Here is a 19,295-nt window from a genome sequence, read left to right as displayed (position 1 = left end):
AGGTTCCGGCCGTGAGGCATGCTCCCGGAACCCGGCACCCCGCCCGTGGGCGTCCCCGCGGCCTCTGCCAGAGCTCGTGCGCCCCGCTTCTCAGGCTCCGGGCATCTCGGGTGCCCAGGCCTCCCAGCGTCAGCCGTTGCCACGCGGCGGGCTGCTTGTCGGGTGGCCCGCGGGCGGCCAGGGCTAGAGCGCACGGGCAGTGCCTTCGCCGCAGGGGCTCCGGCCGGAGGGCGCGGCGTTTCGGCGACCCTCCGTGGTCACACGGGCCAGGAGGACGCGAGCCCGAAGCCGAGCGCCGCGCGAGCCGAAGGAAGGGAAAGGGGGTTTTTCCTTGGGAAATGGCAAAGGTCCCCCCAGGGAGTGGGGTCCGGCGCACGCGGACGGAGAGCTGGAGAAGACTGCGGTGTGAGCACACCCGCCATACGTTCTCACTAGGTGCGATCCCGCTAGTGTTGGGGGGAAGGCCTCAGGTTAGAAAAGAAGTTCTTGTAGACCTCTCACGGGGGCGCCGCGGGGCAGCGAAGAGACTGCAATTCCTAGACTAAACCTGGAGCATCACTGGAGGCTGTTTGAGGGACCATCTTTCTGGGGCAGTTGATCCGGAAGGAAGGTAAAGGTGGGAATGAAAATGGGAGGCCAGTACCCGGCCGCATATTACCTTTTTGTTTGTTTTTTAAGATTTATTTATTTATTCATGGTAGACATAGCGAGAGACAGAGAGGGAGAGAGGCAGAGGGAGAAGCAGGCCCCATGCCGGGAGCCTGATCCCGGGACTCCAGGATGGCACACTGGGCCAAAGGCAGGCGCTAAACCGCTGAGCCACCCAGGGATCCCCTTACTTTGGAATCCTTTGTGCTTCTCTGATCCTTTCGGAGCAAGAGCAAAGAATTAAACACAGGAGGTAAGAATAGGCATCTGCCTAGGTCAGTGGAGTAGGTTTCAGAGCAGGTTCATTTCCTGGGAATCTGAGTCAGGTTGAGAGTTAGTTTGTTCAAAGGCAGCGCTTCTTTCCAGGCTTCGAGAACCAGTGGACAGTAGTGCTCGTAGCATGGAGATCCTCACCATCAGACCCAAGGCTGAGCATGTAATTGGAACTTCCTAAAGTGAATAAATGAAGTCTGCAGCCGTGGCCTTGCATGCCACTGGTGGGCCTGATTCATAACATGGGGGTGGAGGATGTTGGGGGAGAAAAACTAAGAGACCCTGAGAAAGCAAGAAGAAATAAGGTATAAACTGGGGGATAGTGAATGAGGGTCGGTAATGATTTTTGTAGTTTGAAGTCTGTGCCAGAGTTGCTTCCCCTTGCTGTGGAGCCCACCAACGTGGCCCCAGCCTTTCCTTTTGAAATCCTGTTCCCTGCCCGGGCACTGCTTGAAAAATGCTCAGTGTACAGCTGGGAAGCGGTGAGAGAAAAGACTTGCGCTTGATTCCGAGACACCGTGCAGCTGCCATAGCGGGCCGAATGGTTTTGCTGCGTGGCAGGCTGGAGTTAGTAATGCTGCTGTTATAGATAACCAATTCTCTCTTTTTGTTTTTTCCATTTATATAGTCATCACTGACTAATTCCCTCAGTGATGGCTGCCTTTCAGAAGGTTGCTAGATCTTAGTCTGCATTTGCCTCACAGCCTACTCAGGATCATAGTCTTTCCTGAACCTCTTAGTGCCTCATAATTACTTGTGATCCAGATGTGCATAAGTGAGCAGTGTCTAGAAACGGCGAGGAAGCTGTGGCTCTGGTTGAAGATATACAGACTGGATCTGGGCAATAGGTGAGAAAAGGCATTCAGAACCTGGTGAGTTTAGTTATGAAGAGCTGAGGAACACAGGAATCTGGATAGTGCAGAGGAGCCAACTAGAGAAATGCACAGTAGCCCTCCACCGCCCACCAGAAACTATGCGCTACCTAGGGTGGTCCTGTTTCCTGTATCTATGGGGAGAATTTCTCATTTGCTGCAATAATGTAGACACTGATAAATTCAGTGAATGTTTAGGGTCCCTAATACAGATGTAAAAACTCAGATAGCTCCAACAGAAGGCCAGGGAATGGCCAACTATCCCTCACTCAGGATTAGGGGAATGAGTTGGTGAATTAAAACCCAGAGTCTCCTGCTGAGAGGTTCCCTGAGTGCAGATGCCATGTGTTCAACAGTTAAGAAGTTGTATCAGAGCTGCTCCTGCTGCCGGGTTTCAGGGGTCAGTATGGGGCAGGTGATGCTTTCACAAAGTATGCACTTGTCAAAAAGAGACTAGGTCTGACATCCAGTCAGCGTAACCATATTGTCCTTTTAGGAGAAGGGAGGTGAGAAAGGCACAGAAGGACAAAAGGAACATGGCTTTGGTTGTGGGATTTGTGGGCAGAAGACAAGTGAGATCCCAGAGTCTGAGAGAGGCACATAGTAATGAGAAGTGTGGGTCAGAGGGACACTGTAGCCTGAGAGCCTCTGGTCACCAGGAAGTAGCTCGCTGGGTGCAGAGACTGCATGGCTGCAACGGGAGGTGCTGGCTTCCATCCTCAGGGACAAGGGAGACCTGTCCTTGGGCTGTGGGAGGAAGAGTGGTGCTGACATAATGTGGAGAAGGCAGAGCCATGTGGTGGGGACACATTAGGGTCCGAACTGAGGAAGTTCACAAAGGATCCATGTGATTGGGTAGTTAGTGTGTGGAGGCAGAGTTAGGAGAGGTGAGGAGCGGGAGCCCCTGCATGCTGATAGTCATCCTGCTCCAGATACCCTCGCCCTCTCTCTGTGGTGATGGTCTCTCCCTTGTGGCACCCACATTTCACAGCCAAGCTGTTCATGGGAGCAAACGGTATAGGAATGTAAGGGTTAAAGAGTGACCTGAAATCTATCTGGGATGTGAAAGGCAGAGCAAGAAACAGGTGAGCAAGAAGTGAAGGTGAGAGGGAGCAGAGGAGGTTGGCAGCACTTGCCAGGACGCCAGCTGCCGCTGTGTACCACCTCTCAGTCACTTGAAGGACAGTTGTAAGCTTGGGACGTAAGGGATGCAGGTGGCTCTGAGGGACCCAGGGAGCGTTGAGGTACCTGCAGTGTGTCACGTATTGGGGATTTCCCAGTGAACAGGGCAGGCGTGGCCCCTGGCCTGCAGGAGCCTGCACTCCATGGGGGAAAGAGACAACAAGCAAAGGAAGGCAGATACTTTCAGAGAAGTGCTCTATGGGACCGAGCTGGCTGCTGTGCTGGAGAATGACCCGGGGGGGGGGGGGGGGGGGGCGGAGGGGCCAGACAGGAATGGGCGTGGCGTCTCCAAGGAAGTATTCACAGTATTGTACAATCACCATCTCTGTCCATTTTCAAAACATTTTCACCCCCAGAAAGGAAACCCTGTAACAATAGGAAGTTACTCCTTAATATCTTTTTTTTTCAATTTGCATTTTCTGCGATTTTGTACAAAGGGTATCGTACGACAGAATACTTTTCCAGCCTACCCTGCTCTTCCTTGAAACCCTGAAGGTGTCAAGCCTGCATCACTACTTTGCTCCTTTTCAACACTGAATAATACTCCACTATGGGGACAGACCAAGGCTCTGTCTTTTCTACATCTCTTCCAGTGAAGCACTGTGGTTGCACACATTTCAAGACCACCCATAATCGTTTCTGCCTTTCATGCTTAATTGAAAACTCCCATTATAGGGTGCTCAGTAACTTTTTTATAATTTTATTTATAAGTAATCTTTACACCCAACATGGGGCTGGAACTCACAACCTCAAAATCAAGAGTCACAGCCTCTTCTGACTGAGCCAGTTGGACAGCATGCCTACTCGGTAACTTTTCTTTATTCAGTTCAAACCCTAGAGGAAACCATTGCATGTTCACACTGTCTGTGTTGTCTATCTTCTGTTTATGAAATGGAAAACTAGCAGGTGTATTTGCTATACTGTTTTCTAAGCAGATGAAACAATATCAGTATAAATCTTAGCATTTAATTTTTTAATCTTTGGGCATATCACCACTGGTGTGTGGCTTCTGAAACTTTGGGGTTGAATGTGAAGCGGGGCAGGACTTACCATGTGCCTAATTCTGTTTCTGCTCTTCACCCTGCCTTCAGGCTGCTCAGATCCCAAGTACTGTAACCTCCTCAGGCTCACAGACTTGTGGTATCCCCTAAAGCTCCATTATTTGTCTACAAAAAAGAAGCATTTCCTTCCTAGATTCTTAAAGAGGGATTTCTGGAACAGAATATATTCAGCTAGCCTGAAAAAAAAGGAAAGGCTTGAGGTACTGTGATGCTTTTAGGAATACTAAGGTCATCTCTGGGTGGTGGGGCTCAGAGCTTCCCACTTCATTAATTTTTTTTTCTATAATGTACATATACTGCTTTAGAATGAAAATAAGGTGTTTTTTTCTTTTTCAAATAAATACCTATTATGCCAACAGTTGGTGAATGGAACCTCATGAAACAGAAGCCACAGGTGCTAGTAGTGGTCCTCAGACTTTATTATGCTCATACTCACTTGGGGGGCATGTTGAGGCATGCCTCCTGCCCCCCTGCCCGGAGCTTCAGATTCAGTGCGGGGAGGTGGAGCCAAGGAAGATGCCTTGTAACGGGTTCCCAATGCTGCTGGACTGTGACCCCACTCAGAGCCCCTGCTCGTGGCAGCGGCCCTCCACCAGAGGCTGTTTTCTCCCCAAGAACCTGGCCCAGAAGAGGGGTTTTGAGACCAGGAGACAGGCACTGGCTTTCGGCAGCTGGGGCCCAGGTGAGGTGTGTTTGATGCATGTTGTCTCCTGAGGTTCCCATTTCACTCTAAGCCCAAGCCCCTTCCTCCCCAAGATGTTAGAAAGATCATGAGGTCCACACATTGGCACACCTTTGCTTGCTGTCTATCCATCTGATGTCTCCACGTGGCCCTTTGCTCCCCCTGGTGCTTCCCAGGGAGGAAGCCTGTGGTCCCATCTCTGCCCCATGCCAGGCAACAGCAGTGCTGTTTTATGGGTAGCAGCGGCCCCCCATGTTGTTACAGGGACCGGTCCCATGTGAGGACAGAGCCGGATCCCTCTGTCAGGAAGGACAGACGCACGTGGGCTTTGCACAGAGGGCCCTCTACAAGGGGGTGACATGGAAGAAGGACAGAAAGAACTCTCTGGGTAAGGAGGTCCCGTCCCACAGGTCCAGGCTGGCTGTGTTCATTTGCTAAGAGAGAGACATAGACCAGAAGATGCAAGAAAGAAGGCCACAGGCAGGAGTGTGGAGACTGTTGGGGCGAGGGAAGCAGGAGACAAACAGGGAGAGTCTGAGCATAGGAAGGACACGCAGACTGCAGGAAAGGTAAAGCTAGGCGCCAGAGGGGTGAGGACAGGGCGGACAGCACCTGTGACAGCGAGCGGGAACAAGGCGGGGGCAGGATGCAGGAAGCAATGGGGACTGAGTGCGGAGGTAAAGCCTGGGGCCGCGTGTAGCTGGGACAAACGAGGCACCATCCGAGGGACACCACAGCGACGCGAGTGAACGTGCGCTCACACACCTCGGAGAGCATTCCCGATGGGCAGGGGTGAGCCTGGCATGCACCTGAGCTGTGCTGCTGTGCTACTAGGCCCAGACCTTCAGGAGGCAGCCAGCCCTTGCAGGGTGTCACACCAGGAGAGCCACACGCCCTCAGGAATTACCCCAACTGTGGACATGGGCGAGCACCACAGGTCACACAGGTCACCTCACGAGAAATGGGGGGGAGGGGATTCAGGAGAAAGAGAAACAAAAGGGCGGCTCTGGTAAATACTCCACAACCCCTTATCATCAGAGGATGGCCTTTCCACTCTGCTGAACGTCTGTGTTTCAGGAGAGGAGCCCACTGTGCTGGCTTCCCAGGGATGGCAGCTCAGTCGTGGCAGAGCTGCACAAACCATGTGTCACCTCCTGGGCTGCTAACCTTACTTACCGTGTGGGATGCAGGCCCCTGTATGTCATCGTGTCCCCTGTCTTTGTACAGCAGGCGGGCCCTGCGGCGATGCACCCAAGCCAGTCTTGGCCATCGTCTGGAATGCTCAACATCATGAGGAACTCCAGACTCCTCAGCACAGCCAGCCCGACAGGATGGTGGCAGAATGACTCAGGGAGCAGGGGCTTCTGCGGGCCCCAGGGCAGTCTCACACCAAGTTCCATGGCCTGGGGTCGAGATACCGCAAGGGGAGGGGAGGCCGTGTGCCCGAGCCCTGTGTCCTTTCTGAGAAGTGCATGCCCTCTCAAGCTCCTGGGCCTCTGCACCCAAGGAGGCAAGCTGTGCTGTTCCTGGCCAGGAGGGAAGGGCAACAGAGGCTGGAGAGCTGAGCCAGCAGGAGGGCGAGCCCATGGAGGCTGGAGAAGGGGCCTGGACAGATGGTGCGGCCAGGGATGGAAAGACTTCCAGGATCCTGACCGGGAAGGAGGCCTCACCTGCCAGTCCTGTTCCCACACACATGGGTAGCAGTGCTGGCTCTGACCGCCAAGGCACAGCTGGGAAGTCCACCCAGAGTCCCTCAGGCCAGCACTCGAGAGGGAGCTGCCTCTGCTGCTGCCATGCTCAGTGCCCTGCTGGCCGGCCCTTGTTCCCTTGCCCTCCAGTGACAGTCCGCCTCCACCACCTCTTCCACGGAGTACATGGTGTTTTTCCTGTGCAGCTCCTATCCTCGGTTTTCTCAGACTGCCACAGGCCTCCAGCCTGGACTCTGTCCCCTTCTCCTCCAGCATCACCCTCCTTTCTTGAGCTGAGTGTGGGCCGGCCGTGTCCTGGCAACACACTTTCTGCTCGTTTCACCTGAGCTCAGGCAGCCTGTTGTTACTCTGGTGCAGCTGTAAGGATTCCAGGTGGAGCCTGGCTGGCAGGCTGACAGACTGGCAGGTGACAGAGCTGACCTCTCTGCCTTGCATGTGTCACTGTGTTCGAACATCCAAAAAGACCACAGTGTGGGACAGTAGGTGGAATCTAGGGGTGTTTCCCCGTGACCACAGGGTTTGGAGCTTGAAAATACTACAGCTGGAAAAGAAACTAGGCTATCCCTTAGCAGAAGGCTGAATACTGTGAAGAATTCCATCCCGGGGGCCCCTGGGTGGCTCCATTGGTAAAGCACCTGCCTTCGTCAAAGGTCATGATCTCCGGGTCTTCAGATTGATCCCCACTTCAAGTTTCCTCCGTGGGGAGTCAGCTCCCTCCTCTCCTTCTGCCTCTCCTGGTCCCCACCTCGCCCTGCTCATACTGCCTCTCTCTTTCTCTCTCAAATAAATCAATAAAATCTTTGTATTTAAAAAAAAAAAAAAAGACTCAGGATCCCTGAATGGCTTAGTGGTTTAGTGCCTGCCTTTGTCCCAGGGCATGATTCTGGAGTCCTGGGATCGAGTCCCATGTCAGGCTCCCTGCATGGAGCCTGCTTCTCCCTCTGCCTATGACTCTGCCTCTCTCTCTCGAATGAATGAATGAATGAATGAATAAATAAATAAAACCTTAAAAAAAAGACTCCTTTTAGGTATTTCCTTTATGCTGCTTTAACTCTAACTTTCCTCAATGCTCTGTTCCTTCTCCACAGTCCAGTGTCTTTGTTCCCTCAGGTCTTGAGATCAAGAACAAAACTAAAAAGGAGAATCAGAAATGGGATGGTTTGGGGCAAGCAGAAGCGAAGAAGACCCTATGGAGAAAGTCTAGTGAGACGTTTTGGCGCCCTGAGCCCAAGAGAGGCCAGAAAGGCGAGCCTCTGTTAAGAGGGCAGTGGAGATGCCCTGCAGGGGAGCAAGAGGGGAGACCCCCATCCCAGGAGAGGTGGAGTCAGCAGATACTCCGTGCTGGGGAGAAGGCCTATGCCCATGTCCTAAGCCTGGGAGATGGCTCTTGGGGCTCTCCCTGTCTCCACCAGCCAGTCGCTCAAGTGGAGAAATCATCGAAGTGCCAGCAGTGTGGGAAAAGCTTTAGTTGAGGTTCTTACCTCGTTCGGCACCAGAGAATCCACACAGGAGAGAAGCCTCACAGGTGCAGGGAATGTGGGAAAGGCTTCAGCGAGCGCTCCAATCTCACTGCCCACCTAAGGACACACACGGGGGAGCGACCCTACCACTGTGGGGAGTGTGGGAAAAGTTTCAACCAGAGCTCCAGTCTCATTGTACATCTTCAACCAGAGCTCCAGGACCCACACTGGGGAGAAGCCTTACCAGTGCACCACCTGTGGGAAGAGATTCAACAACAGCTCCCAGTTCAGTGCTCACCGGCGAGGCCACGCAGGGCAGGGCCCCCACCCATGTGCACAGTGTGGGAAAAGCTTCAAGATCAGCTCCCGTTCCAGTGCCCAGCAGAAGACACGCTGGGGAGAAGCCCTCCACGTGCTCTGGGTGTGAGAAAAGCTTCCCCAAGAACCCTGTCCTCATCCGCCAGCAGGGGGCACACAGAGAAGACACACTCACACCCCAAGAAGGGACACGGGCTATGAGGGTGTAGGAAAGCCAACAGATCAGTTCTGTAGTTTGAGTCTCTCCTGGAACTTCCATTGGTTTCTGGATGGGGCCTACAAGTATCCTAAACCAATACAGACAACTAGCAGCTGCTCTAGGTCTTTCTACCTGAGAAGAGGTCCTGCTTTGTATCCCAGCCACTCACAGAAGAGGAAAGCAGGAAGGATGGGTTAAGCCACAGGGGACAGCTACTCTAAGTGACTTACTCTCAGAGCAAGCATGGTATCTGGGTTCCTCTTTCTAAGATTTCTCATCTACATCACCCCCATCCAGGTTCCTGCTTCCTTGTCAGTTATATTTAATGGTTTCTACAGGTTTATATGCATTACTATTTCTAATGAAAATAAAGGTGTTCCCCCTTCCACTCTCTTAACCTTTGGCGCTAATTTTCTGTGTTAGAAACTTTATCTTTGGGGATCCCTGGGTGTCTCAGTGGTTTAGCGCCAGCCTTTGGCCCAGGGTGCGATCCTGGAGTTCAGGGGTTGAGTCCCACATTGGGCTCCCAGCATGGAGCCTGCTTCTCCCTCTGCCTGTGTCTCCCTCCCTCTCTCTCTCTGTCTCTGCCTATCTTAAATAAATAAATAAATAAATAAATAAATAAATAAATAAATAAATAAATCTTAAAAAAAAAAAAAGAAACTTTATCTTCAGGGTGCATAGGTAGCTCAGTCAGTTGACTCTGACTTCAACTCAGCTTATCACCCTGGGGTCTTGGGATCGAGCCCTGCAATGGGCTTCCTGCTCAGCCATGAGTCTGTTCTCCCTTTGACTCTGCCTCTCCCACCACGTGTTCCCTTGAGCTCACTCTGAAATGAATAAAATCTTTAAAAAAAAAAAAAAAGGAAATTTAATCCTCACATAGAGGCACAGAGATCTTGAAGGATCCAAGGGTAGACCCTTCCTCAGCTCAGTAGGATATTCAGAGAAGCAGCAGCTTTTTGGGGGTCGGTGGCTGTCCCATGCTGAGAGGGGACACCACAAGTGTAAGAAGACCCAAGAGGAAGGAAGGGGGTTGATGAGTACTAAGAAACAATCTATAACTCACTGATTCTGAAGAGACTTAGATATTTCCTTCTCTGAAATTCAATGCATAAAACCTGGTAAAAGGTGAGCATGTTGTCTCAGTTCCTGGCCTGTGCAACCCAGATGTTAGTACCTTGTCCAGGTATGGTGAGAGCGAGTGTCATGGTTTCTGCCGCAGTCTTTTTGAGGATTTAATAAGAGCAAAGAACAATATTCTACCTCCAAACCCCCTTCCCTTCAAAAAATTTAATTTGGGGAAGCAAAGCGAAGTAAGGCAAGTCCTAGGAATACATGTCAGTGTTTCCTACAGTAGAGCCTTACCTGGGCCCCCCACATTTCCCTGCACACACTGTCCCCAGCACGGCCCTCACGACAGCCTGTTCAGCGCAGTTCCCAGAGTCCCAGGCTTCATTCTCTACACAGAGTGGTAAAAAGAATGCTTTTCCAGAGCCTAGGGGAAGGCAAACAGATGGGCTTCACTGAACATCATGGTGGGAACAGAGAGGCAGCCCAGAATGGATCAATTAGGGAAGGCTTTGGAGGCCTCCTCCAAGAGCCAGTTTTTCTGAATGAGGAAATGGAGGTCAATAGAAAGAACAAGGAATGCAGATGCGAATGAGACTGCTCTAGAAGGCTCCTCCCACTCCCAGGGTATTGTGGGCAGGGAGTTGGGGGCAACTGCTGCCTGCCACCCTGTGGAAGGAGGGGGCTGCCCCCTCCACTCATTTCATGCTCCAGTCAGCTGTGCAGACAAGAGAAGTCCGTACCAGAGCTCCTAACTCCTGCCTGTCAACTGCCCCAAATAGTCTAGAGGAGACAGGTAGGAGCTGGAGAACATATTCCTTTACTCCCTCCTTCAAGAGATACTTGATTACATGGGAAGGGCTGAAAAAAAAAAATCTTCCAGGATATGCTGGACCGGTGCCCCAAGGGGAGACGGGGTGGCGCGCCGGCCACCTACTCCCTCTGGCTCCCCAGAGGGGCGAGGCCCAGCTTGCGGCCACTCGTGGTCTTTGAGTTCGGGGATGGGAGGCCACAGCTGCAGGGGAGAAGGAGGAGCCGCAGCGCTCGGGGCCTTCCCAGCAGAAGTCAGCTTCACACAGTCCATTCACCAGCCGCGCCATCTTAGCCAGCGCGCTGCACCGGAAGCGGCCGCGCGGCATGCCGGAATGCTCGGAAAGCCCGGCGCATGCGCACCAGAAAGGCCTCAAGGAGCGGCGCGGAGGACGCAGGCGCGAGCTAAGGAGCGTCGTCTGGTTTCCGCCCTTCCGCTAACCAACCGCCATTCTTCCCGAGGAATCGGCGCGTGGTAGCCGCTGGCGTCCTGTCCTCAGTCAGACTGCGGGGGAACTTGGGCGGCGCCCTTGGCGTTTGTCCGCTCCCTGTTGCTCACTGCTCTATCTGTTGGCCGGCGCTTCCGCTGCTTGGCTTCGGCGGTTTTCCTTCACCTCAGGTACAGGCGTCGCAGCAAACGTAGTCCAAGGCCGTCACGTGCTGTTGGTGTGCTGGGCGCAGTGCTAGCACAGTGGGGGCGCGTTCACTCTACGTAATCCTCACCACGGTCCTCTGAAGTCAGTAGTATTGCCGTTGTCATCCTCCAGAAGAGGAAACGAAGACTTTCTCCGTGACTACCGTGACGAAAGTAAGCTTTCCAACCCGGTGTTTTCTTCCTCCTGTCGTTCTTAATACTCGTGAGTACCGCAAGCCCTTCTTAGGTGAAAAAGTCTCCCCGTTCCTTATTTCCGAACCACAGTCTTTCGCCAGAGGAAATAACTGTTACTTGTCTGTATATCTTTCTGTACCTTCCTGTGCAGTTTTGCCAAATCTTGAAGGTTTTCTTTTTTTTCTTTTTTTTTCTTTTTTAATATTTTATTTATTTATTCCTGAGAGAGAGAGACAGAGACACAGGCAGAGGGAGAAGCAGGCCCCACGCAGGGAGCCCAACGTCGGACTCTATCCGGGGTCTCCAGGACCACGCCCTGGGCTGAAGGCAGCGCTAAACCGCTGAGCCACCCGGGCTGCCCTCTTGAAGGTTTTCTATTTCAATATTACGACCACACCTTTTAACCTGAGGTTGTTTCGTGTAGTCATGTACCGCAATATATCCAATCAATCATTTCCATTTTGGTGGACATTGAAATACTTTTCTAATTTTATGTGGCTGTCCCATCCTTGATTTGGGATATTCTGAATATATTTTGAAGAGGGAGCTGATAGATTGGGATGTGGAATTTGAGGGGCATAACAGTGGAGACTTCTCCGTGGTCTCTCTGCCCTTATCCTGGATTGCTCATTCATCCATCATTTATGAAGACACTGGTTGTCCAGTGAAGGAGTATACTGGATCAGGGTATAAATAGAGGGAGGTGGGAAGTGAAATAGACTGATTAACCTCCCTCCGAAAGCCTCCACTTTGATTATTATTATTTTTTAAAAATTTTAGTTATTTATTCATGAGAGACACAGAGAGAAAGAGAGAGAGGCAGAGACACAGTCAGATGGAGAAGCCCACTCCATGCAGGGAGCTCTATGGGGGACTCGATCCGGGAACTCCATCCCAGGGCTCCAGGATCATGCCCTTGGCGGAAGGCAGGCGCTAAACCTTGGAGCCACCCAGAGATCCCCTTCATCTTGGTTATATATAACACGGGAACAGTTTCCACAAAGCACTCCCCCACACATAACCTATATGATTTTACAGTGTTCCTGCCTGGCATTCTATTCATTTTACAGGTAATGAAAAGGAGGGCTGAAGAGCTCAGATCCACTAGTTACCATATCCCATTTTCTTCCAGAGTACTCAGAATGCCTCTTAGCTCCTCATGCCATAAATTGTCTAAGTTCTCTGCTGTCTCCCTAGTCAGAGACCAATGTAACGAGACAGCTACATGGTTAGGAAAGAGAGAGAGTGTGTGTACGGGAGTGAGCAGAGTGTGATTGTAGAAGAAGCCCAGTATGTTTTACTGTGCCCCTAATGCCAAGTTAGATTTAAAGTATTCTGTGTTTCAGTAGGGAGATCTTCATTACTGCAAAGTGTTTAAAGATTCCCTATTTTCCTCTTATTTCCTCCCAAGTTATTTATTAATGTAACTGGTTTGGTGAGACAATATGACTGCTCAGTCTCCTTGGTAGTTATATTTCTCATCAATGAATCCAGTGTCGTTCTCGTTTTATTTATTTGTATATTTTTAAAAAGTTTTTATTAATTTATTCATGAGAGACAGACAGACAGGCAGAGATACAGGCAGAGGGAGAAGCAGGCTCCATGCAGGGAGCCTGATGTGGGACTCGACCCAGGTCTCCAGGACCACGCCCTGGACTGAAGGCGGTGCTAAACCACTGAGCCACCGGGGCTGCCGTCGTTCTCGTTTCATATATTAACTTAGGAGCTTATTAGTCTTTGCAATCCTGCTGTCTGAGAACTTCATCTACTCTAAGTGTGCTGACCAATAAATATTCTGAACCAGCAAGTCCATGGACTTTGATAAATGCACCAAGATAATGCCAGTACTTGGGTAGTCCTGGAAACACACTTGAAATATTACTGAGTGGAAAACTGAGAAAATAGGTCATGGCTCTGGTAGTAGGTGTGTATTCATTCCCATGGCAAGTCTAGTAACATGCTGTATCACATATGGGCATTCTGATTCCAATACCTGAGTTCCTCAAAGTGACTCATGGTGTGCTGGCTGACTTCCAGGAATGTTAAGCCTGAGAAAATAGATCTGGAGGCAGGGGACATCCTTTATGGATAGCTTTTATGCTCTTAAACTTGCTTAAGGAATCTCAGAGCATCCCATAATTCAGTAATCATACTAATAATATATTCAAATGCTGGTAACAAATTTCATGGGTGGGACTTGGGAGGAGGTAAGTTCAATAAATAGTTTTGATTCAAAGGAAAATAAAATTCTTTTTTTCTCGTTAAATAGTGGATGAAGCAGAAAGTGGCATGTAGACATAAAGGACGGTAAACAAGATGACAGAGGATAGGAAGTATGGTAGACAGGCTGAAATACTGAGAAGAGACTGAGATGGAGAAAGGGAATGGAAAGGGTACAAAGATGAATTGTGTGAGTTTTCATTGGGGATTAATCATACCTGGTTTGATTTTCTGGAATAATAGCATCACTATATAAAGTTATTGCACACAGAACTGCTTTTTATTTTATCTTTTTTATAATTATTTTTTTAAGATTTTATCTATTTAATCACGATAGACATAGAGATAGAGAGAGAGAGAGGCAGAGACACAGGCAGAGGGAGAAGCAGGCTCCACACAGGGAGCCCAACGCGGGATTCGATCCTGGGTCTTCAGGATCATACCCTGGGCCAAAGGCAGGTGCCAAACCGCTGCGCCACCCAGGGATCCACAAGAACTGCTTTTTAAAGTACAGAATTCTCTAGAAATACAAAGACATGTAACATTTATTACACTAAATAAATAACATGTGGACGACAAACGGTGTGTTGAATTAGGTTTGTACTAAGTCAACAGCCTCTGACCGTTGATCAGATACACTCTTATCTGTAGTCCACGGGATTTTTCGTAAATAGCATAGGATATTAGAAATAACACTAGCCATGTATTAAAAGTTAGGGTTGTTGGGAACATGTCTTGGGTTTATGAGGGTTGGTACTCCTCATGTTCATTTGGCCAGAGTGAGAATGAGTAAAAGTAGATGAGAATATAAGTGATGATGGAGTTTCCCTTCTCTCAGCCAAGTGATCTTCCCTTTCCTAGCAGCCTCCTTAGTGCTCCCTTTACTTCCCTATTTCTCAGAGTGTAGATGAGAGGGTTCACCGTTGGTGTGACCACAGAGTAGAAGAGGGAAATGAATTTGCCCTGGTCCTGGTTGCTGGTCTTAGCTGGAAGGAGATACCCATAGATAGCTGAGCCATAGAAGAGCAACACCACCACCAGATGTGAGAGGCACGTATTAAAGGCCTTTCTCTGTCCCTCTACTGAGTGGATCTTCAGCACTGCCTGAGCTATGTAGCAGTAGGAGATCAGGATGACACTTAGTGGGACAGCAGTGAAGAAGGTGCAGACACCATTGAGCACAACCTCATTGAGACTCGTGTCTCCACAGGCCAGTTTGATCATGGCAGGTACCTCACACAGGAAGTTGTCCACCCTCCGGTGCCCACATAAGGGGAGCTGCAGAGTGAAGGTTGACTGGATCACAGAGTTGCTCAAGCCACCCAGCCATGCAATGGCAGCCAGCAGCCAGCAGAGCCGAGGGTTCATGATGGTGGTGTAGTGCAGGGGCCGGCAAACTGCCACATAGCGGTCAAACGCCATCACCACAAGCAGGATACACTCAGTGGCCCCTAGCCAGAGGAAAACATAGAGCTGGGTCACACAGCCACCATAGCTTATGGTCTTATCTGGTCCCCATAAGTTGATCAGCATTTGGGGGACTGAGCTAGTAGTAAAAGCAAGGTCCAGGGTGGAGAGGTTGCTGAGGAAGAAGTACATGGGAGTATGGAGCCGGGCATCCAGCCAGGAAAGCAGGATAATGGTTGAGTTCCCAAGCAGAGTCAGTAAGTAAGAGAAGAGAATGACCATGAAAAAGATTATCTCCAGCTGGGGATGGTCAGATATACCCATCAGAATGAAGCCCTCCAGGAAGCTGTCGTTGGCCTCTGGCATTCTGACTGTGCTCTTTCACTTGAAGAATCTGTCCAGGGAAAACCACTGAGAAAAAGCAAGTAAGAAGGTATTAGATAAGGCTGCTCTGCATCAGAGAGGGTCTGATAGTTTTCTGGGCATCATATTTAGGTACCAATTTAATGTTTGTGACTACAAATATTGACTGCAATCCCTGACCACTGTCTCACATGAGTGGAAACTTTACCCCTTCCAGTGTGAACTGTGAGCTGTTGCTGCAATGAAAGAAGTGCCTTATGAAGAACAAAAGGATTAGGGATCTTCAGTTCAGCAAAGTGGTTACAACAGGGTAGAGGGAGTTGACCATTGGAATTACATGTAGAAAGTCTTAAAGTAGACATTTACCAAGCCAAAGTTTTGATATGTTCATGGGTGGAAGTAGACCCACTATATTTGGAAAAGCTCTCCAGAAGTTTCTGATAAACATTTCCCCATCTCTGCCAAATCCCTCCCCTCCCAGGTGAAAACTAGTGATCTACAAAGATGGGATTATGGAAGAATATGATGAGTCAGTTAAATTATGGCAAAAAGTGAAAAGAGAGAATATATACTTATCAACTACAGAAGATACAAACATGTAAGTTAAGACGAGGTAAAAAAAAATAAGATGAGGTAAAATAAGGATAAATAAAACTTCACATAAACCTATTAAGTTTAGTTGGAACAGGCTAAAGAAATAAATAGCAGTTATCCAAAGGGGGTTAAAAAGCTTAATGGGTACCAATTATTAGTAAAAGACTGGATGATTTCAGAGGGATCCTTGATGCTTTGAGTTATACGACCACCATCCCCAGCATAAACTGTAGAGTAATTCTAACATCTCACAAATATTAGTTCTTGTTAATTAGGGCCAATAGCATCCTTCTATCAATCCAGGTCAGGGATGATAAGGATTTCACAGGATGTTTCAACCATCCTTCAACCTCTGCCTTATACCTCAAGTGGAATTAGCTTTATCCTTTTCATTTAAAACTTAATGGAGCTGAGGAACTGAGCTACCATCTGATAGTGAGCCCATATTTCAGTTCAGAAGGTTTTTCTGAAATCCATCTCATACCTCCAGTAGTAGAAGTGTTTTTCCTCTTGTATCCACGTAGGAGGAAGAAATAGGCAGACACTGCCCATCACCCCCGCCCCCCCTTTTTTTTTGGTTTTATTTATTCATGAGAGACACAGAGAAGTCAGAGACATACGCAGAGAGAGAAGCATGCTCCATGGAGGGAGCCTGATGTGGGACTCAATCCTAGGACTCTAGGATCACACCCTGGGCTGAAGGCAGGTGCTTATCCGCTGAGCCACCCAGGCGTCCCCCCCTTCCTTTTTTAAGATTTTATTTATTTATTCATGAGAGACACAGAGAGAGAGAGAGGCAGTCATAGGCAGAGAGTGAAGCAGGCTCCTTGGAGGGAGCCTGATGTGGGACTTGATCCTGGGAGTCCAGGATCACACCACCCATATTCTTCCATTAACTGTCTGGTAAATGGGTTCTTGATGCATTGTGGCAGGTCAGGGATGCCAGAATGCCTTTCAGACGGTGCTCTATGCATATGGAATGGGTTTTACCCCAGGAACAAACCAACCAAAACAGAAAAGGAAAAAGCGGTACCTAGAGTGGGAAGCTATCAACTTTGGTCACCAGACGGTTCAGAAGGAAATGCCAGAACACCCAGATTCTTGGCCTGAGCTTGACAAACTCCCCAAGGCAGCAGGACTGTAGCCTCAGGGTTATATTCAGCAACTCAGCTGCTCTTCAGGGTGTTTTCCTCCCTCAAAGGGTCTCTTCCCTTGGTTCTTACTTCTCCCATAATTTGGGAATGTTAAATTGATGCAGCACTACTTGCATTTTAAGAGGAACCTAGAGAGGGGATCCCTGGGTGGCGCAGCGGTTTGGCGCCTGCCTTTGGCCCAGGGCGCGATCCTGGAGACCCGGGATCGAATCCCACGTCGGGCTCCCGGTGCATGGAGCCTGCTTCTCCCTCTGCCTGTATCTCTGCCTCTCTCTCTTTCTCTCTGTGACTGTCATGAATAAATAAAAATTAAAAAAAAAAAAAAAAAAAGAGGAACCTAGAGAGAATATGGAATGCAAAGGGCACGCCACTTATGGGGCAATTTTGCCAGGGGCATGCCGAGATAGGGGCTGTTTGGGTACAGAATGAGTTTCAGGAATGGCTCATATGATGATGGGTAGATGGTTTCCATCTTGGCCTGGCTGTGAATTTGGTTTGAATGTTCAGGATATTGAGAAAAGCAGCCACGACTTGTGTCCCAATAAGAATCCCGAATATCGTAATTGTCCACCTTCACCCAGTTTTCTGCCTTGTTTCTCCTCTCAATATCACAACTGTGAACTGACTACTCATGGATTAGGTGTCACAGCTGGACTTGGGCTGGGCCGCCTCCTATCATCAAAATTGCCCCTGAGCTCCCAGTTCTCAGCATCCAAGCCTTGCTTTAATAATAGCCTGAGGAAATTAAAGGGGAAGGGAATCATCAAAAGCAAGGAAACAAGCCCAATTCTAAATTCCCAATCCTGGTAGAGAAGTTTTGAGATATGTTTTAAATATTTCATTTATCTGGGAGATGGTTGGCAGTGATATACTAGAGAGCTCAGTTTGTGCCGGACTCTGCACGGAAGTTCAAAGTTAATCTTTCTTGAGCTCATGGTCAGAATGGGAAATGGGGTTTTCAGTGGAGAGTAAGATCGAGGCAGTATGGCAGACGAGAACCACAACACAACACAAACTGTGTAGATGAGAGTCTGAGGTGAAATACGGACAAAATCTCTCCAGTCGGAAAGTTTAAGGTATTTAATCAGGTGAACAGGAATTGTATCCCCAAAGCTCAGAATTCGAGATTCAGAGATAAACGAGTTTGAATCTTAAAAGAGGTAAAATAGGACCAGTAAACCAAATGGTAACAGAGTTCAAACTAAAGTTTCGGAAATAGTTACACCAAAGAGGCATCACAGCTAAGAAAAAAATACTTAAATTTAAGAAACGCCTGGGTGGCTCAGCATTTGAGCATTTGGCATTGGCTCAGGAGGTGATTCCAGGATTGAATCCTACATCGGGCTCCTTGCACAGAGTCTGCTTCTCCCTCTGCCTGTGTCTCTGCCTCTCTCTCTCTCTGTGTTTCATAAATAAATAAACTCTTTTTAAAACATTTAAGATAAACTTATAAAGAGAAATTCAGGGAATAAATGTTGTCTGGAGGGGACTTTAACTTTTGAAGTTAAAGTCAGGGAAGACAATCACACTCCCTTAAAATTTGTTTCTGATGCTACTATTAGAACAAAAATCCTGGCTGCATGGACCTGAGCGTGGCTCAAGTGGCAGCAGTTGTAATGAGCATAGGATCTCATCAAGGGCTAAATGTATGGTGGCATATCACATAGGTATACAAACTGAACACCACAAACTCAGAATGGAAATGGCTGGATAGCATGGTGTTCCAGGAGTAGCTCTCCAGGCTACATCTCTCTGCAAGCTGACAGCAGTTTGCCATGGGTGTCACCAAGGGAAAGCAGAGTGCTTGACATGAGGGCCAGGAGGGCCGCTCTCTGCCATGCAGTGCCCAGGCAGTTTCCTAGTGGAAGGTCTTACCTCATTTTCCTGATGGCTTAAGAGACATGGAACATGTGCTGATTTTTACAGAGAAGGGAGCAGGATGAAATAGTTCCCATGGAGAATGGCCATACATTCCTTCTTTTAACAAGTGATTAAAGCAGGTGTGGTTTTGTTTTCTCTTCCAGTTAAGGTCTTCACAATCCTGAGGGGATTTTATTTTTTATTTTTTTTTAATATTTATTTATTTATTCATGATAGACACAGAGAGAGAGAGAGATAGAGAGAGAGGCAGAGACACAGGCAGAGGGAGAAGCAGGCTCCATGCCAGGAGCCCGACTACTGAGGGGATTTTAAAGATGTGTCCATGCACAGCAGGTGCTCTCGAAAAGCAAAATGGGCTTAAGTTAAAAGCAAGGGAAATTATGACTGCACATTTTGAGATTTCAGCACGATAAAACACGGGTAATTGAGAGGAAGGTGTGCCTAGAAATTTGTGTGCCTGAGGGCTATACCCAAGTCTTCCCAGACCTCCTTCTATTGAGGACACTGTTCCTAGGACTGGAGTGCATGCTAAAGAATTTTGTTTCTTTATTCTCATCAGACT

General features: G+C 49.0%; 2 protein-coding genes across 2 annotated transcripts in view; one reads left to right on the top strand and one right to left on the bottom strand.

Moving 5' to 3' along the window:
* ZSCAN32 (zinc finger and SCAN domain containing 32) overlaps positions 1 to 19,295 on the top strand; it is a 107,217-nt gene that overhangs the window by 530 nt on the left and 87,392 nt on the right. The window contains 4 exon segments of the mRNA XM_072837683.1: positions 7,516 to 8,100; positions 8,102 to 8,274; positions 8,276 to 11,093; positions 15,586 to 15,702. Coding sequence (XP_072693784.1) covers positions 7,516 to 8,100; positions 8,102 to 8,274; positions 8,276 to 8,414 — 897 coding nt within the window. The 3' untranslated portion in view covers positions 8,415 to 11,093; positions 15,586 to 15,702.
* Positions 14,062 to 15,107, bottom strand: LOC140638349 (olfactory receptor 2C1). The gene has a single exon (XM_072835508.1). It carries the CDS (start codon positions 15,105 to 15,107, stop codon positions 14,169 to 14,171), a length of 939 nt encoding a protein of 312 aa, XP_072691609.1. The 3' UTR covers positions 14,062 to 14,168.

The sequence above is a fragment of the Canis lupus genome, chromosome 8, assembly GCF_048164855.1.
Source record: "Canis lupus baileyi chromosome 8, mCanLup2.hap1, whole genome shotgun sequence".
Classification (NCBI taxonomy): Eukaryota; Metazoa; Chordata; class Mammalia; order Carnivora; family Canidae; genus Canis; species Canis lupus.
The sequence above is the reverse complement of the archived record's forward strand: the minus strand, read 5'-3'. Positions and strand labels throughout refer to the sequence as shown.